Raw genomic sequence first — 23,643 nt, forward strand, 5'->3', positions numbered from 1 at the left:
GCAAAGTACTGTGGAATATTTTTTGCTTAGCAAGCAGGCTCGAAAGCTGGGCCTGTTTTTTCTTTCAGCGGGGGAAAGGTGACACGCGTTTCCTCTCCAGTCCTACAGGAGGCGGTATAACATTATAACGGTGAATGGTAATCAGAAAATGTCAGCGCAAGGAGATCCGCGGTTGTCCGAAGCTGCATTCCGTAGTTGCCGGTTATTGGAGGTCAGCCGCCTCTGGCGTGAGCTTGAAATGTGAACCCAGAAATGTCATGAAGTGAATCTGAAGAAAGCAAGCAGTGCCTTCATATACGCGGCAACGCTTTGACTCAATCGCGTGCCTCTCATCTGTGTGTTAAAATGGTGCGAACAGCAGTTTAATACAGACTGAGACAGACAGAAGTTGATCCGTCCGTTTTGTCCTACACAGGCCTGCGCTACTACATATAGCGGCAGGATCAATGATCTACGACAAAGGACTTGTTCAATTTTTATTTCGATCACATTAAAGTTGCAACGATGAGAAAGGACGTGAGGATATTACTAGTCGGAGAACGTAAGTGAATTGATTCAATGTTTTCCAGTTTTATTATTTGTGTCTAACTTACTGGCTGCAGTTGCTGAATTGATTCGCCTGTCTCTAGTTAGTCAACACGAGCTGATTTTCACTATTATTATGTGCACAATAAACTCATTCCATTCTATGTTTGTTTTTTTTATTTTTCACGAAAACATTTTCAGCCATATTGGACAATAAATTGGCAAGTGACATAATGAAAGGGTTTGACCCAGAGATGAAATAATGGCTCTGTACATGCTTTTAAATGTTGTCTAAACTGATTACAGTCTTCCAACAAGTTATATTAATCTACATGCATGTCCATTGAAAGAACTACAATTTTTAATTATAATTGACCAGATCAGCAAATCCTGATGACGCTCCCATCATTAATGTTTTGTTGTTCATTTTAGTTAGTTTCACCCTTGTTTATCAGGGTTATTTATAGCAGTTTTAGGAGCATCTCTCACAGGCCTCTAGACAGTAGGAGCTGCCAAACTTTAGATGGGTCAGCCAGAATAGTACGTGTCCATGTAAACGTACTGCTCACCAATGCCAAACTATCAAGCTTCAGAGCCAAGACAGCTCCAGTCATAATTGATATTTTGACATTTCAGCATCTTACAAGAATTAATATTCAGGTGGTAACACCAACACTTTGAGAACATAACATACTGGTCATGATATCAGTACATTTGTTGGTTAAACATTATTTTAAGGTGTCATTGTTACAGTGTAATTATACATTTAAGTACTGAGTTAATTAACTACATGTACTTACTATAAGGTTAGGGTAGGATTAGTGTTTGGTTGACTGTTAGTTGCATGTTATTATGCGTAATTTACTGTTAATACCATGATACACACAGAGGAAAAGGTGTCACAATTGTACCTTTAGAGGTACAACAGCGTGTCACTGGGGCAGTACCCCTAAAATTACATATTTGTACCTTTTTTACCACAGAAAGGTTCATAGGGGTAACGTTTTATAATTTACATAAATATGTATCCCCTTTTTAACCACCTTTTTGTTGTTTGCTAGTTCATTTTAAATGGTCCTGTGTTTTGACATGAATTTTTGGAAGTAGTCTTGCAATATGATGCCGTAAAAGCTGCGTGATTGATATTAAAATAGAACAATTCGGCTTTAACCTTGTCATCTGCCTCTTTATAAGGGCACTCAAATCTTGACACTACAGGCATGTTTCTGGAAATCATTTAGTGCTATGAATAGATGTAGAACCCAGCGGTGACTTTGGAATCCTTTTCTTCACAGCCAAAGTGGGGAAGACCTCCCTGATCATGTCACTCGTCAGTGAGGAATTCCCTGATGAGGTACTCATTAAACTAACTCAGTCAAAGGGACAATTTTATGCATTGCATTAGTGTGGCGTTTCTCACTTGTATTGTGTATCTTGTTGAAGGTTCCTCCTAGAGCCGAAGAGATCACTATTCCTGCTGATGTCACACCTGAGAGAGTGCCCACTCATATAGTGGACTATTCAGGTAATGATGCATGACCACTTATCTCTGTATGATGAGATTCATATAGCCTGCATCACTTATGTAAATAACAATTTGCAACTTTCTACTGACAAGGTTAATCCTCTGGTGTTTTATTCTGTGCTTTCATGTTTTATTTTTTGATTCTACAGAAGCAGAACAGTCAGATGAGCAGCTTTACCAAGAAATATCAAAGGTAGGGCTGGTTTTAGTCTCTTTGAAAACACAATTTAATTTGATTTTATTATTTGGTTTTATTCACCTCCCTAGAGTTTTCTCTCTCTGCACAGGCCAATGTTATATGCATCGTATATTCAGTAAACAACAAGAAATCGATCGAAAAGGTAAGTGTTTTTTCCTTGTATGCCAGACACATTTTTTTCCCAAGCCAAATACATTTTTTGATATTTAACTTCTGATTGTTTCTGAAAGGTTCTGTTTTGTGTTTTATTGGCTTCCCTGTAGGTGACAAGTCATTGGATTCCCCTCATCAATGAAAGAACGGATAAGGACAGCAGGTGTGTGGCTTCCTGCCAGGTTCTTGGAGGCATCGGGTCTCTTGAATGCGCTTTATCGCTCTTTATTCTCTCTGCCACAGAAAGATGTGCCTTTTGATCGATTATAACATAATATAATGTAACGGAGTATAATTTAACATAATATAACAATATATAATCAGTATTGAGATGTCATGTACAGAAATTATTATATAATTATGCAAATATTAGATAACCATATGCTAAATAAATACATGTAAATAATTATTTGACAGGCTGTTATTGTCAGTACAGCAAATACATCAACAATAACAATATTTCCATGTATTCACTGTTCTTTATTCATTTTAAGACTTTATTTCGTCTTCCCCATGAAGATTGTCCTCCTGCTGGTTGGCAATAAAAAAATAATAATCCACGTACTTCCCACGTAACAATTACTGCTTGTTCGGAATTCTGTTTGATGCCACAATGCCCCACAGAAATTTACCTTCAAGCTGTCAAATATTTTTAATCCGTTTTTCTTGTCACAGAGTACCATTGATCCTGGTGGGGAATAAATCTGACCTAGTGGAGCACAGCAGCATGGAGACCATCCTACCCATCATGAACCAGTACTCTGAGATTGAGACCTGCGTGGAGGTAAGAGATGCTCTCAGTCTGAAAATGTGCTTCTGGTCTAAACGTATGTGATGACGTGCTGGACATGCCTCTCCAGTCTAAAGGCCTGTACACAACGGGACGAATATTGTGCGCACTTATCGGCAGCGTTTTTCGTGACGTTTTTCGGCACGTCTTGAGTGTTCACACCCAAGTGATTTTCACTGGCAATGCGCCGAGTGAACGTGCAAATTCAGTAGATAGCGCTCCTGGTACACAAGGTGGTGCTGCGGTACTTTACACTTCTGACACTCGCTTGTCACACACAAGAAGAAGAGAGATAGTATTTACGGGCTTGCCAAAACCATAGACATATTAACCATAGGCTTTTAAAAAAAAATTACGCTTTTATGCCTGCCGTTTTGCTCGTCGGTGTGCACACTCACATTGGCGCCCTTTGTTTAGTCACGAGGCTTTAAACGTCGGCGATAAACGTGCGTGAAAATAGTCCCGGTGTGAACAGGCCTTAAAGCCCTGCACGGGCCTCAAATCTAGGCCCTGGCTCGAGACACTCAGGCCCTAGCCCCGTGTCCGACAGCTTATCAAAATTCTCGGCCCGAGTCCGACTGGAGCCCTTTTAAAAAAAAATGTACTACTGTTGCAGCTATTAAAATAGTTCAGTTTTGTTTTTAATATCAGTAGTTATATTTTGTTTCTTTATTAAGTTACAGTAATTTAGAAAAATGTTTAGAGCATTTTTTTGTTTGTTTTGTTTAGTTTACTCTCACCACCACAGTAAAAAGGCATTTCTGACAAGCTGAGGCAGGCCTGATGCTGCTCACAACGGCGCCTGCAAGCGAAACGGGCTATACAATCTAAACAAATAAACTAAATAAAAAAACATGCAGGTTGTCTTACTCCTCTCCGCAAAACGAATATAAATCCGATCTTCAATTCCCGCGCTATATGCACATTTAACGGAGTTCACGCCAACGAAAGCGACAGATATGAGCTGCATTTTATTCATTCTAATTTAAAAATCAATGACCGCTATAGGAGCGACCTAAGCACTGGTAAGGTCATTTAGTCTTAATTGTTTTAATGAAGATGATTGTGTTTTTGAGCATCTAAGACTTAGCCTATTTTCAGTTTCACTTGCGGCCATTTGCATGTTGGCTTGCTTTACACATTTGCGGCGATGCGTGTTGCAGTAGTCCTCTCAAATCTGACTACAACATGTCACATGTTTATTTTTTTTAACAATTGGCCTGGAGGAAAATTCACATATGCACAAAATGTTAAAGGGATAGTTCACCCAAAAATTTAATTGATCCCTTAATTTACTCCACCCTCAAGTCAAGCATTGAGAACTTTGTAAGTGTACAAACAGTTTAATAAGAAGATACTTTATAAAGACAGAATATTACGCGTATACAGACAGGAGCCATCTTGGAAAACAGTCTCGACAAGTCGAGCCACGAATGCTGTGCTAAGGGAGCTGGTCGATAGGAATATTACTAACAAGGCTATTTTGAGCCTTGTTAGTGGTATTAACTAGCGATTTAATTTTACTTACTCTATGCCCCATAGACTAGCATCATAAGCTAATCTGTTTTTAGAGATAAAACTCTTTACATTCGATTTTCATGAAAACGCATCCCAGAGAACGATCTACTCGGTAACCATGTGTTAATTACCCCTAGGTTCATTTTTCACCAGAGTTGTCCTTTAAAGGGATAGTTCACCCAAAAAATAAAATTCTGTCATAATTTACTCACCCTCAAGTTGTTCCAAAACTGTATGAGTTTCTTTGTTCTGCTGAACACAAAAGATGATATTTTAATGAATGTTTGTAACCAAGCAGAGAGAGCAACCATTGACTACAAAACAAATGCTATGGTAGTCAATGGTTGCTCTATCTGCTTTATTACACACATTCTTCAAAATATCATCTTTTGTGTTCAGCAGAACAAAGAAACTCATACAGTTTTGGAACAACTTGAGGGTGAGTAAATTATGACAGAATTTTATTTTTTGGGTGAACTATCCCTTTAATAAAGGCTTTCTGAAGCAAAGCGATGTGTTTTTGTAAGAAAAATATCCCTGTTTATAATTTCATAAACTTTATAACTGGCTTCCAGGAACGGCCGTAAGCAAGTTGAGTTCTGGTGGAAGAGTGACCTCTGACCCGATGCATGATGTAAAATATGGCTGGGCAAAAACTTTTATCCTCTGACATTTCTCTTTAAAAATTCTTGATTTAGACTTCTAATTGACTGTTGTTTTGTTTTGCTCTATCCTCTGCGCTTCATCAGTATGTCATGCATCAGGTCAGAGTTCACTCAAACGCCAGAACTAGACTCGTGTACAGCCGGCACTGGAAGCCAGTGATTATAGTTTATAAAGTTAAAAAGCACATCATGGTTTAATGTACATTTTATGACTTAATTACTCTTCTTTAGTGTTCAGCCAAAAACCTGAAGAATATCTCAGAGTTGTTCTACTACGCCCAGAAGGCTGTTCTGCACCCAACAGGACCTCTGTACACTCCAGAAGAAAAAGAGGTAAGAGATTTAGCACCTCATTTTACTTCTGTTGGACTGCTGGACCTTATTCTAGCCCCTTTGTATTGCAAAGAAGCACATTAGTGGATTGGATCCTTAAATAAATAAAACAATTCAAATGATCTGTTATGTTTTGTAGTAATGAGTATCTTTCTGTTTATTCTCCAGATGAAACCATCTTGCATCAAAGCACTTACTCGCATTTTCAAAATATCAGACCTTGACAATGATGGCGTTCTGAATGATAATGAGCTTAATTTCTTCCAGGTGAGAGCAGTTTTCTTCAGCACTCAAATTGCTGTGGAATTTCTATACTTCACTAGATAAATGACAGGAGAGGTTATTTACGCACACAGCTGCATAAACCACCATAATGAGAGTGAAAGAAAATGGTCTGATTTTCTCAAGCAACATTGTTGATGATTGCTGGTCCTACCTTGCAGAGAACTTGTTTTAACATACCCCTGGCACCTCAAGCCCTGGAGGATGTGAAGAATGTTGTGCGCAAAAATATGTCAGATGGGGTAAAAGACGACGGCCTCACACTGAAGGGTGAGCTGAGTAGAAAGGCAAATGCCACTGGCTTTTTATATATATAATATATATATACACACTACTGGTCAAAAGTTTTTGGATGGTACGATTTTTAAAATGTTTTTAAAGGCTGCATTTATTTTATTAAATATACAAAAAAATATATATATTGTGAAATATTAATAAAATGTAATTTATTTCTGTGATGCAAAGCTGAATTTTCAGCATCATTACTCCAGTCTTCAGTGTCACATGATCCTTCAGAAATCATTCTAATATGATGGTTTGCTGCTCAAGAAACATTTGATTATTTTCAATGTTAAAAACGGTTGTTTTTTTGGATTCTTTGATTATTAGAAAGTTCAAAAGAACAGTATTTATCAGAAATAGAAAGCTTTTGCAACATTGTACTACCGTTCAGAAGTTATGGGTCGGTAAGAATTTTTTATATATGTTTTTTTTTGGAAAAGAACTTAAAGAAATTAATACATTTATTCATCAAGGATGCATTTAATTTTATCAAAAGTGTCAGTATAGACATTTTATTCTGTTGCAAAAGCTTTATATATAAAAACTTTTGACCGGTTATATATATATTTATATTAAATTATTAATAATAATTAATAATTTAATATCATTATAGTATATAATAATTTATAGTGAATAAAAATATAAATGCTATAAATCCATTCATTCATCAAGATTTGTTTGTGTCTGATGTGTAATTTTTTTTGTTTTGTTTTTTTAGGTTTCCTGTTCCTTCATACACTCTTCATTCAGCGGGGAAGGCATGAGACCACATGGACCGTGCTCAGGAGGTTTGGCTATGATGATGATCTGGAGCTGACACAAGAATACCTGTTTCCACTGTGAGTCCCTCCCCAAATCCAGTACTTCAACTTTAAAGTGTCACACTTGTGGTATTTTAAAGGTTCCTAACTTAGTTAGACAAAGGTCAAAAAACACTTTCTTTTTCTTATCAGTCCTTCCAGAAAAATGCGGGGGGTTTTTTGTTTGTTGCGGGCAAAAATCATTGATTATGCGGCACGTTTTCTTAAAAAATGCTATTTTAAGCAACTGCGGTTTGATGAAAAAGAGAAAAAAAGAAAGTCACAAAGTTCTGGGAATATTTAAGTTCTCATCTTGTTTTTTTTTGAAGACCTTAAGTCAAACAACTTCTGTAGCTTTACAAAATTAATATGCTACAACTTCTGAAAAAATGTATAAATAACTTGTTTCACAGAGGTATCTATACAAAACAGACATTTGAGTGCTTCCAATGCACAAAGTGCAATCTCTTAAAGGGTTAGTTCACCCAAAAATGAAAATTCTGTCATTAATTACTTACCCTCATGTCGTTCGACACCCGTAAGACCTCCGTTCATCTTCGGAACACAAATGAAGATATTTTAGTTGAAATCTGATGGCTCTGAAAGGCCTCCATTGGCACAATGCACGGTTCACTCTCAAGACCCTTAAAAGGTACTAAAGACGTCGTTACAAAGTCCATCTCACTACAGTGGTTGTACAATAACTTTATGAATCGGCGAGAATAGTTTTTGTGCGCAAAAAAACCCTAAATAACGACCTATATAGTGATGACGATTTCAAAACACGGCCTCATGAAGCTTCGAAACGTTATGAATCAGTGAGTCGAATCATGATTCAGATCGCGTGTCAAACCGTCAAACTGCTGAAATTTGGCGATGCAAACCGCTGAGTCAACTCACTGATTCATAATGCTTCAAAGCTTCATGATGCCGTGTTTGGAAATCGGTCAACACACCGGGAAACTGCTCTGCACTGTCTTTTGCTGTTATTTTTGTTGGCAAATGGGAATTTGCGTGCTTCATCATGGTTTCACCGATATCTATGGTTTCACCACAGGGTTTGCAGCTTTTCGATGACGTTCACGTCGGGTAATTAAGTCACTTCAAAACGTTCTCATGGCAATAGGGGGAAATGGCGGCTCTTGTGTGAAGTAAACGAAAAATTTTCAACTTTCTGCATATATATGACTTTTTTGCAACGAAAATGCGTGGATTATGAAATCATGCTAGCCCTGCATATTTTGCACGCGGAAATAGGCAATTTGCGTGGCGAAAGTGTGGCGTATTTGAAAAAATGCGGCCCCCGCATAAATATGCGGACTTTGGCTGATTATGCATTAAATCATGCAATCGCATAAACGCGTTTTTCTGGGTGGACTGTCTTATGTACATTGCACATAACCACAGTGTTCAATGATTCTCAAACGACTTGACGGATGAATCAGTCTCTCTAAAACCCTCCTTTAAATGGCCTACTCTACTCTGATTGGCCAGATGACCCCATCTGTTGTGATTGGTCTACCTCTTACAGTGCACGTCGTTAGCTAAACACTAATAACCATAACTGAACTTTAGCTCCGGAGGCTTCCAGAAGCGTAGCGATTTTTACACTAATAACCATAACTGAACTTTAGCTCCGGAGGCTTCCAGAAGCGTAGCGATTTTTACACACTGTAAAGACCGTAACGATGGCGTCGATTATAGCACATCAGTCTGAGTTCGAGTCTGATGATGAAACATTGGAAGAACTAGTTATTCAACCCAAACCTCCATCACAAGGATGACTTGAGCTGACATGTTTCTCAGTGATGCGTCGCTCAACTGTAATCAGCATTAACAAGAGTATGTCCATCAACAAAACGATGTGTATATTTCTAATTTATTGCGGTGCACATGCGGGAACTGTATCAATAACAGCACATATGTTAGCCAAGCACTAACGTGAATGACTGATGTAACATTAAAGTTTGCAAAACAAATCTTGCTCCACCCTTTATCTTTACTCAAAGTAGAAAGAACGACAGACAATCTGCATTAACAGACACAGTTTTAGGTAATAGTGGCAGACAGTAATAGGAGTTAGCCGGTTAGCTGGAAACGTACACAAGATAAAACACAAAACTATGTATTTTGAACACCCGGTAGAAAATATATACATCAATAATTATTCATACTTACAGGTTGTGATTCTGGTCCAAATAAACTGGGTACTAACCCATTTTTCAAGTTGAGCATCAGTAAAATCCCTCATTGAATGCCGGCATTATGCAAATGTCTTATCTAGTGACGTAGAACGGTCTCACAGGTAGATTCGAATTCCTGACGACTCGTTTAGGCGGTTCAGAGTTGATTTGGGAGATAATAACTTTATTTATTGTGCACTTTCGACTTTAAAACTTTCCAGAACGTTTACATTCACAAACAGCTACATTACACACTGCATCAAAGGGAATATTCGAAAAACCGTAATAGGGGCACTTTAAATGAATCATGCCACATTAAGTAGCTCATAATCTCTGGTTGGATCACATTTTTTGCAGATCTGTTGCGCTGCCCTGGTTTTGTAAAGAAACAAAGAAATGTTTTCTAATCAGGGGTCCGTTCTTCGTACCTCGCAAACTCAGTTAGCTGTATTTGATTGTTGATGATTTGGCATGATCTTGGATTGGTTGGTTCTTCGATGCTCGTCCTGGACTTGCTGTCATAGCAACAGGTCCGTAAGCTTAAAACTGCTCGCGAGAAGTTTACATGAAGTTTATTTCATGTAAACAGGATTAGATTGCATCTTGAGGTTGTACTTAAAATCTGTCCCAGCCACTGCTACTTTATTACAAGAGTTAATTACTGAACCAGGGGCAATAATAATAATTTTAAATAAAAATAATATACAAATTTTAAATTGTATATGTATATGAGAATGTATATAATATTATAATGTTGTGTATAATACTATTGACACTGCCACTTGATTGAGCGATTTATTTGTGATGGAATAATTACTTTATAATTTTATTGGAGGTTTACACACATGTTGTACAATTAATCTGAGCCATGCATTAATTTAAGTGATGACGGATATTATGGGAGTGGCTTGATGCAGCGCCAAAAGATGCAGATAATTTGATCTTGACCCTTAGGAAACTTTAATACTGTCACGTTACAAATCTGCTTCAAATTGAATTAAAAATGTAATTACAACATTGAAATAAAAATGTAAAGGGTGAACAAATACTGTATAAAATCGTGAATATAATTGGTAATCATGTTAAAAAAAACATTTATCATTGATCTATTATAACTTTTATGTTGGTTTGGTCGTTTAGCTGTTTCCTTATAAAGGTCCAGATATTAGTGGGGTTTTTTTGTGTAATTTGCCAAGTTTTTTGCCAGGTGGCTTTTTTAATTATATGATGCCATTACGTTGCTGTCTTGACGCCAGCCAATCGCTGCATTGCTGATCGTGGTTTCGAGTATCGATGCATCTGCCCTCTTCAGGGAAAACAAGAAAGCGCAGTAATCTTAGATAATTTAATCCAGATATTTAAATCCAATCCGCAAATTTGTTTGAAGAACCAAATTAGCCAGACATCAGTTATCACGATTAAAAGATCTGGGATCTGTCAAATCATCTCGGATGTATTAAGCGAGGTACGAAGAACGGACCCCAGGTCGGTTGAATTTTCTAACCTCAGTTGTTTTTCTAGGATAAAAATACCCCCAGACTGCACCACAGAGCTGAACCACAATGCCTACCTCTTCCTCCAGAGTGTCTTTGACAAGCATGACAAGGTGAGTTAAAGATACAATATGGCACTTATTTTATGTAAAAAAGTGTAGAAATAGTGTAATTAATCACTATTTTGTTTCCCACCCTAAATGTTTGTGTGTCAGGATCGAGACTGTGCACTGTCTCCAGATGAGCTGAAGGATTTGTTCAAGGTCTTTCCCTACATGCCCTGGGGTCCTGATGTCAACAACACGGTCTGCACCAATGAGCAGGGCTGGATCACTTACCAAGGCTACCTTTCCCAGTGGACGTGAGTACCATCACTCAGTACTTGAAGGTTGAAACAATGATTCTTTTGATATTTGCTGCAGTCATTCATTCAAATGTTGAACACATGATTTATCTCCATCTCAGGCTAACAACATACCTAGATGTGCAGCGATGTTTGGAGTACCTAGGTTATCTTGGTTACTCTATTATCCAAGAACAGGAGTCACAGGCAGCCGCTATGACAGGTAGGTGTGTTTAAGCATGTATGTTCATTCGTTCATTTATCTGTGAGGCTGATTTATAAACCATTAATGTGTCCTTCCTTGTGCAGTCACCAGGAATAAGCGCATCGACCTGCAAAAGAAACAGACCCAGCGTAGTGTTTTCCGCTGCAATGTTCTAGGGGCTCGGGGCAGCGGTAAAAGTGGCTTTCTGCAGGCTTTCCTGGGCAGGAACCTTGCGGTGAGTAAAAAATGCCCCACAGGAGCATCTAGTGTTTTGACTTTGACTGATTTTGACTTTCTCCCTCTTCATATTACAGCGTCAGAAGAAGATAAGAGAAGACCACAAGTCTTACTATGCCATTAGCACCACTTATGTTTATGGACAAGAGAAATATCTGCTTGTGAGTCAAAGTTCTTTTGCTTTTTACACTAATGTATAGTCCTCTTCATGTCTGTCCAGTGCTGATAAACGGTACTTTCTCTCTCAGCTGCACGAGGTGCTGCCAGATTTTGAGTTCCTGTCTGAGGCTGATCTGGCTTGTGATGTTGTTTGCCTGGTGTATGACATCAGCAACCCGTGCTCCTTTGAGTACTGCGCTAAAGTTTACAAGGTCAGTATATTTATAAATTATGTTTACTGGCAAGACTTCATTCAATGTGTTATGGTGGTTTCAGTAGAATAAGGGTGTTTTCACACTTGGTCCTTTTCAGGGGTTTGGGTGCGGTTTGCGTGATTTTTGGCCCATATGTGAGCACTCCAAACGATCTCGGACCCCTTTAAAGCGAACCGAACCGAGACCATCTTGGGAGGTGGTCTGGGTAGGGTCCGATCTCATCTTATGGTACATTTAGCTAGAACCGCAATCTGACCACAAACCGCTCTGGGCTTACTTGATTTTTCTTTTCGCAAATTCCAATGTAGTTTGGTTCTCAGATGCCTCAGCTGTTCATCATGGCTGCTTCTTCTGGAAAATCTTATTCGTTCACAATTAACACTTGTTTATTGCAATTTCAACTGCTTCTGAACTGTGTAAGAGAGACACGGCTGCTAGTTTAAAAGGCTGTTACGAGCACACACACACCCTAAGCGCATGCACAGAAGCCAGCTTTAGAAATCTTTAGCGTTTCTTTAGCGTCTTATTGCATTTATTTTAAAGCAGGGTTCCTCAAACTCGGTCCTGGAGGGCCACTGTCCTGCAGAGTTTAGCTCCAACCCTGATCACACTGTGATGGTAAAGCTGAATTTTCAGCATCATTACTCCAGTCTTCAGTGTCACATGATCCTTCAGAAATCAGTCTAATATGATGATTTGCTGCTTTAGAAACATTTATTATTATTATCAATGTAAAAACTGCATTTTAAAATAGAAATCTTTTATAACAATATAAATCTTTACTGTCACTTTTTTATCAATTTAATGTGTTCTTGCTGAATAAAAATATTATTAAAAATAAAATTGTTCTGTGTAGTGTAGTGTATGTGTATAGATCAAGGATAACAGCTTATATTTTAGTCTTATTGTGGAGCCAAAAAAAAAGTTAACCCCTTAAGCCCTGAAGGTATTTTTAGAGTTTTTTTTGTCTGAGTGACATGTACAACTTTAAAGACAAAAAGATACAATTCTGTGGTGATTTGCATGAAGTATTCAAAGGTTACAGCATTTAGAACAAAGGTAGCCTTTTTTTTCAGTCCTTGACACCCAGAAAGAAATTATAAAACTGTTGTTTTCTGAGTGACATACACAAATTTAAAGACTCATAAAAACTTATAGCAAGGAGAGTTAAATGGTATCATTTGTTAGAACACTTTTTATATTTTTAGAAAATATAAATGTTATTATATTTGGACAATCTATTGCTGAGAAACTGCTGATAAAAGGCATTTTCTTTGAATATTTTTTAAATTACTTTACAAATATTTCTTATTTAACATTGAATAACTCAGGAAGGAAGCAGGGCAGCAGAATTTTTTTTTTGTGGTGATGTTTCATTATATGTGGTCTGCATCTGGGTCAAACAACAAAGGTAGCCTTTTTGTTCAGTCCCTGCCATTTGAGTGACATACACAAATTTAAAGACTCATAACTCAAACTATTGCAAGGAGAGTCAAAAAGTATGTATCATTTGTTAAAACACTTATAATGTTTTTAGAAAATATACATTTTTATTACATTTGGACAATCTAATGCCGTGAAACTGCTGATAAAAGACATATTGTATTGTTACAATATTATTTATATTATATATATTATATAATAACACATAATGGGTATCATTTTAAAGCTTAGAATCTCAGATAGACTCAACGAGTGCTGAGTTATTCATCTAAACCTGAGTGTACTGCCCGCGGGCGCCACCTAGCTGCTATGCAAATGAATTACCATAAATTTTAAAAACTGCACTGATCAACACAACATTGTGAGGAATATCTCGTGATCAACCCAATGGATTATGTTGATTTTGGACTCATTTCAATCAGGAGCATCAACTGTAAGTACTGATGTGCCATTTTCAACAATCGGAGCATTTTTCATGAAGGGTACAAGCGTAAACGTGACTTTAAAGCTGCTGTTTATTAGCTTATGTGCTCCTGTCAGGTTATGTTTTATAATTCCATGAGTAATAACTTCTGATACGAGTGATGACCTTGGTCTCTTTTTAATCGTGAGAATCTGCTGTAAATAAGGGAATAAATGTTTCAGGAAGTTATCAGCGAAAAAGGCAAGTCTAAGCAACTGTTATTTTTAGGGGTGCGAAAATGTTCGGCCGAAAATGGCATTATCAGTTTCGGGCTGAAATAAAAAAAACAGCCGAAAACTTATACCGAAAATGAATGTCACCCGCCCCTCCCATCCGTGCGCAAGCGCTTAGGTTTCACTCACGGTCGAGCCGTTATCACGCGACGCTTCTGGCTATCATAGATTAAGCATGTCAGCGGTATGAGAACAAATAGAGACGTATCCAGCTGAACTACCCATTGCCAGAAGCAACAATCCCCTTGACTACTGGCACGCGAACGAAGGCAACTTTCCATTGCTTGCGCGGATTGCACGCAGGCAGTGTTGCCAAGTCCACGGTTTTCCCACGGGATGTTTTTCCAATTTTTTTCCCCAATTATGTGATATTTAGACCCAGGAATGTGAATTTTTGCAGGCAACCCTGCCAAAAAAACACACATTTTACCCGCCAAATGCCATTTTTCCCATAGAACAGTGACAGACAGTGAGAGACTATTCAGTGCAGCATCTCATGTTCTTAATGAGAACCATTCTGTGATTTTTGTGTGCAGATATTCAGATAATTGTGAAATAATACCCTTGTTTCTCCAAGTGGTGATCGTGAAACTTGCCAATTTTATTGTGAATCAGATTAAGTTAAAGCTTGATGGGCAGGGTCAACAATCTATTGGCTGGAATGACATCTGCATGGACTCGTGTAGCTTCTTTCCTACTGTTTAAGATGAGATTTTTGGGGAAAATTGTGGTTTTGCTTGCACCCTTTTTTTTACGCTCAATAAAAAAAGACAGAAATAACTCCAAATATATGTCGTTATGCTGGTTAAGGATTTATTTTAACACCATGATGTCTTTTCACAGAAACACTATATGGACAGCAAGACACCCTGTGTGATTATTGCCGCCAAGTCAGACCTGCATGAAACGCGTCAGTACTACAGCCTGACCCCGTTGGATTTCTGCCGGAAACACAAGCTTCACCCGCCACAGCTGTTCACCTGCAACTCAGCCGAAGCACCCAGCAAAGACACCTACACCAAACTCACCACCATGGCCATGTATCCGTGAGTATATCCTGTAGCCCCTTCTTTAACCTGACCAATCTGCCCCACTGTCTGCTACTCCTGTTAAATTATGATCGGCTCCTCTGGCTCCCCCTGCTCTCCTCTTTTGTGCTTGTCTATCTATCTAGTTATCATCTCCTTGTGCTTTTAAAGCTGTTAGGAAGGTGTCATAGCAGTATCTTAGAAAGCTGTTTCATTGGTGCGGTTTCGGAGGCATTCAAGTATCATTTGTTCATTGGTCTTTTACTATACTGCATAATATCAGGTAAAATGGTTCTGTAGAGGCTGGTGGTGATGGTAGTTATGTTCTTTCCTAAGGCTGTAAATAAACTTTTTTTGTTTTGTTTTTGTTTGTTTCTTTGTTTGTTATTTGGGAGGGCTGCACAGTTTGGCCAAAAAAGCTGCTTACATGTAAATGAAAACGGTGGGCTTCGCTCTGAAACATTCCGTGATAATATTTATAGCATTAAATTGCAGCGTATGTGATTTGATAATCACAATTTCAGTTTTATTTCACTTAATTGTTCGGCACTACTTGAGCTTTTTCCTTGCTTGTTTTGCTAAGTTGTATAAATCTTTCCTTTTAAATGTTTGGATTATGATGTTTCAAGCCTTCCCTGTGTGCTCTTTCTTTCCCTGTTTTTTTCCTTTTGCGTAACTTATCAATAGATTGCCGTTTTCCCCCACAATTCTCTTCTCCCAGCAATTGAATAGTTTCTTTTTTCTTTTTTAACCGTGCTTACCTCCTTGCACTACTTCATGCCCATTCCCAAGTGGAGGCTCCGGCTCTCTTGGAACTTCGTCACATGATACTGATTCTTCCTGTCTGTGTGTTTCTGCAGCCACGCCAAGTTACGCTGCATGTGCAGCTGCAACAGGTGCACCTTTTGCATCAGTCACAACCTCCTGAACTCTGAGCTGGTGCGCTCGGTAAAGGCTAAGCTCTACAGTGCAGTTCTGAACAGGTCTCTGAGTACAGCTCCATATACCCCCACTCTCTTTCTTCGCTAGGCGATCTCTAACCATGGCTTCTTAACGCACCTTTACTTGCTGTTGGCCTGACAGGTTTACATTGCATATCCACAGAGGGATGTTGGGAAATTTTCTGGCTATATGTTAAATTGACTTAGCCTATGTTATTTTAAGTTTGTGTCATTGAAAGGGATGGCTCGCCCAAAGATGAAAATTGTCATCCTTTACTCACCCTCAAGTTGTTCCAAAACTGTACTTTGTAATTTCTTTGTTCTGCTGAACACAAAATTATCAGAACACAAAAAAATATATATGTTTGGAATAACTTGAGGGCGAGTAAATGATGGCAAAATTTTCTCTTTTGGGTAAAATATCCCTTGAATTTGTTATAGACCGGGTGGCCCAAATATATGGCGTTATAGCACCTCCTATTGATTAACATTGTATTTCAATATAACATTTTCTATACAAGTGATTCATATGAGGCATGGTATTGCACTTTCATTTCTGCTTCAGCCTGTGATGCATCTTACCAACCATATCTTAACCCAGTTTGCAAAGTGCCGACTGAATCCTGCGTGTATGCTTGAGCTTAATATTAATGTTAAGGAAAACTAGAGATGGGAATCATTTTTTACTTTAACATTTTTTTTTATTAAGACATTACTCATTTTATTCAGCAAAGACACATTAAATTGATCAAAAGTGACAGAAAAGACTTTACTTTGTCTTTTGAAACACATTGAAACACTTCCTATTAAAAAATCTAAGCAGCACAACTGCTTTCAACATTTATAAGAAATGTTTCATGAGCATCAAATCAGCATCACATAATAATTTCTGAAGGATCAGGTGACACTGAAGACTGGAGCAATGATCCTGAAAATTTAGCTTTGGCCACAGGCATAAATCACATTTTATAATGTATTATTACAATAGAAAACAGTTATTTTAAATTGTAATATTTGACACTTTTTTTTAAATCAAATAAATGCAGCATAACCGTTAAATTACTTATGATTTCCATTTCTAGTTCAAATGTTCTCAGTCTTGCAGCCTTGTTTCCTTTTATGCCTGCAAATGGATACGGTTGTTCTCAAACATGCCATAAACATTAAAACTACATGTTTATTAAGGCATCCTTTGGATTTTAGACAGAATAAGACCGATTTGCATTTATCCTCATGTTGTGGTGATGCTTAACCCTTTTCTCTAGTCAGTTGAGGTGGATATGCAAGAAGTAAATCTGCACTAATTCACTCATCCTTGCTCCAGGGACAAATGTGGCCGCAAGGTTCATATAAGCCTTTCATTTTTGGTTGCATTTCTTCCTGAGTTTTTTTTTTTTCTTCATACTGAGCAGTTGCTCTCTTAGATTTGGTAGATCTGCTAATCGTTTTTACTGCCTATAAAACACCAGGTGAAATGCATGGGTGTGAGTTGAATTTCCTTATTCACATAGTAAAGAATATGTGATCATTCATGTCTAAAGTTAGTGCAAGACTAAAACAGTTTTATTTTATATAATTTTCTTAAAAGCATGTGCCTTATGTGCCTTTCTTACACCTCTATGGTTTTTAATCTCATGCTCATAGTGCACAATTCATTTGGTCAAACCTTTTTTTTTTATATCAAAATCCTTTTGTCTATTGAATTTAATCTTGTGAAATTTGTTTTGTTCTGTCCCTCCATAGGTGTACCTTTTCATTTTTTTGGCTGGCCCTTTTTGTCTTTGTTTTGCATCTCTTAACATCATGTTAGCAGTCCCTAATGGGACATCTGTCCCTCTCTCTCTAACCATGGCATGTTCCTCAGAACTAGTTAAGAAAGCTTCCTCGGGACTAACTGTTCATATGCAGAGATTTGACATCTCTAAGGGGCTTAGTTTGTTTTTTTTGCATTGTTTCCATATTTGAATGGCTAGCATGTCTAACCTGTTGCTGCTAATATAGTGTTGCATCTATAACACAAGCTTCTCTTGCCATTATTTTTTGGTGTTTTGACGGATAGTATTTTTTTTTGCCTATTTGGTTTAATCAGTGTTTTATAGTCAGTCTGATGTTTAAGATGTGTATGGTCTTTATATTCAGGTTATTGATTGGTTGTCCGCACCGCCAGCGCTCAGGAGATTTCAGAGTTAAATTTTATAAAAAGACTTGATAATTTTTTTACCATGCATATATATATATATATATAATACACAGAGGGTTGGAAAATGAAACTGAAAAACTTGCCAAAATAGTGTTGTAAGTTTCCCACCTACATATGCGCAGCCTGCTGGCCAGTCTTCAATGATTTTACATTTCATCAGTAAGAGCAGAGTGTGAAGGTTGAATTAATAGCACAGCTGTACATAAAATATTGCAATCCACACAACATAATGGAGACATATCAGAGTTCAAAAGAGGACAAATTGTTGGTGCGTGTCTCGCTGGCTCATCTATGACCAGGACAGCCAGTCTTTGTGGTGTATGGAGAGTAGGGTTGGAAAGTTTCCAGAAACTTTCCAGGATTTTTCAGAAATTATTGGAAACGTTTGGAAAGTTTCTGGAAATTTACCAGAAATGTTCAGCCCCTTGCAACCCTAATGGAGAGCTATGGTATCCAGGGTAAAGTCGGCATTGCACATCCAACAGGATTAACTAGAGAAGACTGTCTGAAAGGGATGTCTAGGAACTAACCCAGATTGTATCCCAAAAAACATCAAACCACAGCTTCCCAACTCACTGCGGAATTAAATGCGCACCTCCACTCTTATTTCCACCAAAACTGTTTGTCAGTTGTCAATATTCATGGTCGGGCTTCTATGGCCAAAACTTTGGTCACCAAATGTTGGTTTCCTTAGTGTCAACAGTGCAAATCTTGGGCTGTGGACAATGTGAAACATGCATTGCACTCTGATGAGTCCATCTTCACTGTCTTTCCCACATCCGTGGGAGTTATGGTGTGGAGAAGCCCCAAAGAGGCTTAACACCTGGACTGTTGCTGCCCAGAGTGAAGCATGGGGTGGATCAGTGATGGTTTGGGCTGCACTATCATGGCATTCCCTACTGTGCTTGATGGACACGTCACGGCCAAGGACTACCGAATCATTCTGGAGGACCATGTGCACCTAACGATTCAAACATTTAAGGAGGTGTCATGTATCAGCATGATAATGCACCAATACACACAGTAAGACTTGTGACAGATGTGTAAGGATCGGTTTTGGTGCTAAGACAAAAGCTGAGATGCACACCCCAGCAATAGAACAATAAAAGTCACTAATCTCGAGAGAAGATCTCAGAAACTGTGTGACACCACCCTGACAAACATTTTCCCCCCTCCCCATTTTGCCCTCTCCTTGCCCTGTTTTCAAGTCACCAAATCCAGATATACCAGTGATGATGTATCTTGTAAATCTATTGTTTTATCCCTTTCATGTTTGATGTCTTTTTAAATGTCTCGGTGCGAATTGTAAAATGGTCTCAGTTTCACTGCAGTCACTAGTAGTATTAGAAAGCAGCGTGCGCGATATTCCGATTTCTGACTATCGCTGGATTAGCAAGTTGTAGTCCGTGGATATGACTAAAAAATACGCTTTTTGTTGAGTGAGCATGTGCAACCACTTAAAGGTAACATATCCACTCTGCACCCTCTGACTAATATCAGAAGTAACCATTTTGTGTCCGTGAACGCGCGTCCGGACGCGTCTGTTTCTTTGCGATTTTGGGTCTCTCGATGAACGAATATGAAAACTAGGACGATACAAAGAAAATCAATGATCTAAATTAAATCGCAACTAATCGTAAAATCAGCTGATAAACTCTAAATGTACCACACTTTATGGAGTCACTTAGAATTGGAGTCAGATAAAATTATTAATGGAGTCAGATTTAAAATGAGATATCAATAAATTAAGAGAACTTCACCAAAATGCTGAAAAGGCTTACACGCAGAATTCCTTTTGACCAAGCCGTTAGCATCCGGTTTTTGGGCTAAATGGATGGAAGTTTACAGATGTGTTTTGTTGAACATGAAAGTGAAGTTGAACCTCTCACATGGCCTGCACAGTCACCAGATCGAAATATTTTTGAGCCACTTTGGGGTATTTTGGAGGAGCGAGTCAATTTTTTCTTCCATCGGCACCACTGTTCTGGAAGAGGAATGGGTCATAATACCTCTGGTCACTGTGAAGGACTTGTATCTGTCATATCCAAGATGAATTGATGCTGTATTGGCTGCAAAAGGAGGCTCTACACCAGGGTTCCTCAAACTCGGTCCTGGAGGGCCACTTTCCTGCAGAGTTTAGCTCCAACCCTGATCAAACTCATCAGGGTTGGAGTTAAAATCAGGCCCTCCAGTACCGAGTGAGGAATACACCATACTAATACATTTCTGTGGTCTAAAACCAGGTGTTTCAGTTTCATTGTCCAACCCCTTTGTGTGTGTACATAATTAAAAATATGTATAATAGTAAAATTACATTTAAAGTGGCATGTATTGCCAAGCTTTAAAACTCCTAAAAAGTAATTTGGTAAAATGGACAAAAGCGTTCAGAATTCCCAATATGTTAGTGACAGCTGCTATTTCTCAGTAATAAATATAGTGGTGTATAAGAGTGTATGTTTACAGCATGCGGTGAGCAGTGGGTTGTGTTGGGGTGGTCCTGCCGGCTGTGTGGTTGTTGAACTGCCATGCTGTGTGCATGTGTGTATAAGGTTGAGATCTTTTATACAAGATGTGGGCACGTTTCTGTTGGCTGACGAGGAGTCCGGCCTCACCCATCAGGTTCATGCAGTCAGCTTTGTAGAGGACTCAGTCTACATGGAGTCGTCTGTCGACCCGTTTGTCCCCATTTGTGACAGGTAAAGACCCCCTTCCTGGGGTACAGGGTGCCACAATGGGATTTTAAATGGGATTTTAAGTTCATAGAAGAAATCTTCTTGACCGGTTTACAGTGAGGTGGTTAAATAGTTAATTTCTTCTTCACTTTTATTTTTTCCCCCCATCATATCCTTAAGGTATCTGCAGATGGCTGGATTGAATTCTGCAAATTACTCTTTTGCTTTTGTGAAAGCCATATCATCTTTGTTGTTTTGATGGGCTTTCTTCCTTCAGCTACGTAATATTTTTCATAGGTTTTTTCACACAAAAAGCATTGCCCTTATAAACCTTTTGAAGTTTTGTGTCTGAATCTGTAATTTGGATGGGTAGTGTTGAGCTTTTTAAACTGTCTAGATGTGTTTTGGATGAGTTTAATCTCACAAGAAACCTCTGGTTCCAGTAGTGTTTCTCTCTTTCACCCTGTCTTTACCATCTGAGCAGTGTGCTTTAAACATGTTTAGCTTTTTGCCCCTGAAAACATTAGCCGATTGTCTCGTGCTTTCCTCTGCTTTCCCATGCTGCATCTTTTGCAGTTTCAGCAGCTCCTCTGTCTTTGTATATGTCCAAAAGCAAAACAATGCAATTTTACTAAGTATAAATCCTACTATATCCTTAAATGCCTATAAATTAAATAATAAAAAATGATAAAATAATTGTTTAACACAGTGACTTTTCATGAAATATCATACCCTTTGCCATGAATTGTAATAATCCAGTGAGATTTTTGTATGCACAAGAAGTCTGACAACAGCCGGTATTATCCACACGGAGATCTGATCTCACCATCATCAAGTCTCCAAGACGCTTGAAGAAACCTACCTGCAAAGCTACTGTGTGCAAGTGTATCTAGGACAAACTTTTTTTTTTAAATGCGAAGGGTGGTCACACCAAATATTGATTTGATTTAGGCAATAGAAGTTCATTAATAAACAAAATCTATTTATGACATTATTTTTTGAAAGCATGGCCTAAAATTTTTCACAGTACTGTGGCTTTGCAGGTCGGTTTCTTCTAACGTCTTAGAGACATTGCCACAGTTCTTCTGGATTTAGTCTGTCTCAGTTTTTTCTGTTTCTTCATGTAATCACAGACAGACTCGATGATGGTGGAATCAGATCTCTGTGTGGAGCATGTTAGATGAAAATCTAGCACTACTTTTATTCGGACATTTTGTCATTTGTCATATATCACAAACCGTATGAACAGGCCCATTAAGTATGTCTTAACAATCCTGTTGTTTCTCTTTCCTTTGCTTTTTTTTTACAGACACATGACCCAAGCTGACCTGAAAAACTCTACGTTTTGGCTGAGGGCAAGTGTCGGTGCCACCGTGTTTGCTGTTCTTGGCTTTGCCATGTACAAAGCTCTCCTCAAGCAGCGGTGATCAGTGCATCCGGCAACCCAGGCCCTCTAAAGAAACTACAAAACCCATGACCCCTCATTCCATCCTTATTTCATTTAGGACAGAAGATTCCTAGAAATAGTTAGCTACATTTTGTATCGTTAACTGCCTTTCCCAAACCAAGTGTTATAGGAACTCGCCTCATCAGCCATGTGCTGGAACGGGACATCTAAAGTATGGCAGGAGCTGTAATCGCTTCCTCTGCTTATCCGACGTGAGGTTTTTATTGATGCACACTGATGTTTTCCTCAGGTCAGTATAATTGGTGTGACCTATATTGAAAAGAGACAGCAGAGAGTCAGGATGTACTCTGATAGGTGATTGAACTCTATGTTTATATATGTATATATCTTACTGGACATTATAAGATTGTCTCTAGCTAGTGAACAAACCATATTTGAACCGTATCACATAGAGATACACTCGTGCTTGAGGGAGAAGCACCGAACAAAGCCATTTCTCACATGTAAAGGTCATTTTTCTCTTCGCACATCACAGCTGTTTATTAATTTATTAGCCTTTTCTATGTTGTTTTGGCATTGCTTGAAACATGCATAGAACAATGGATTATGGATTATTTTATGCAATATTTTGTTTTTATTTTGATAAGTTATATATATATTTTTTCTTTCCATACAAACTCATTGCCTTTATAAAGATCATGCACAGGAAAACCCCTTTTTATTTTCTGTAATATGGCATAACTAGGTTTGTTTCAAACCAGATCAAATGGGTCATTCTTACTACATTACAAGGACTGTATGAAAATCTTCCCAACTAACAATCATGTAGAGACAAAGTTGTTTTGTTTGTCTAATGTTTTAGCTCTTATGCATATGTAACTTTCAATGCAATTTTCTCTATTCAAAACCATGGGATTGTTGCACTTGTGGGTTTTCAAATACTGACAATAAATAATGGTGTGAATAAATCAGTCTGTTGTGTTTACTCCAGAGACACTGTGCCTATTTTAATTTGACTTCATATATTTTTTTTTTTCAATAATGGGAAATGTATTACTGTATGCTCAAATAGTTAATAATAATAATTTTGCATTAAAAAAATAAGACAATTTAATTACCTTTAATTGACTATGTTCATGTCAGTTAAATACATTACTGTATTTGCTCAAATAAAATTTCAGTATTTTTTGTTTTTGAAAGCAGTGAAACATTTTAGTTTATACATAATGTATAGTTTGTCTTGCTATTATCACATTATAAACGCTTACTGTGTAAAAAAAAGAAGAAAAAAAAAGAAATTGAGAACTGCAAAGCAAATGAACAAGAACCTCCCCCATATTTCGGCATT

General features: G+C 38.0%; 1 protein-coding gene across 5 annotated transcripts; it reads left to right on the forward strand.

Moving 5' to 3' along the window:
- Positions 1 to 107: 107 nt before the first annotated feature.
- Positions 108 to 23,568, forward strand: rhot1a (ras homolog family member T1a). 5 transcript variants are annotated; one of them, XM_079835891.1, is made up of 21 exons: positions 108 to 541; positions 1,821 to 1,879; positions 1,969 to 2,050; positions 2,200 to 2,243; positions 2,338 to 2,391; positions 2,513 to 2,565; positions 3,078 to 3,186; positions 5,607 to 5,708; positions 5,877 to 5,975; positions 6,152 to 6,260; positions 6,991 to 7,111; positions 10,777 to 10,861; positions 10,964 to 11,109; positions 11,214 to 11,314; positions 11,401 to 11,531; positions 11,611 to 11,694; positions 11,782 to 11,904; positions 14,890 to 15,092; positions 15,935 to 16,057; positions 20,765 to 20,911; positions 22,197 to 23,265. In XM_079835891.1, the coding sequence occupies exons 1-21, from the start codon at positions 505 to 507 to the stop codon at positions 22,312 to 22,314; spliced, it is 2,130 nt and encodes a 709-aa protein (XP_079692017.1). In that variant the 5' UTR covers positions 108 to 504; the 3' UTR covers positions 22,315 to 23,265. The 5 variants fall into 5 exon arrangements, 4 of the variants coding, with proteins under 4 accessions (XP_079692017.1, XP_079692020.1, XP_079692018.1 ...); XR_013817967.1 differs by having other exon boundaries at positions 198 to 541; positions 20,835 to 20,911; positions 22,197 to 23,257; XM_079835892.1 differs by lacking the exon at positions 20,765 to 20,911 and having other exon boundaries at positions 192 to 541; positions 22,197 to 23,261.
- The last annotated feature ends 75 nt before the right edge of the window (positions 23,569 to 23,643 follow it).

This window comes from Gobio gobio (genome assembly GCF_949357685.1).
Source record: "Gobio gobio genome assembly, chromosome: 1".
Taxonomy (NCBI): domain Eukaryota; kingdom Metazoa; phylum Chordata; class Actinopteri; order Cypriniformes; family Gobionidae; genus Gobio; species Gobio gobio.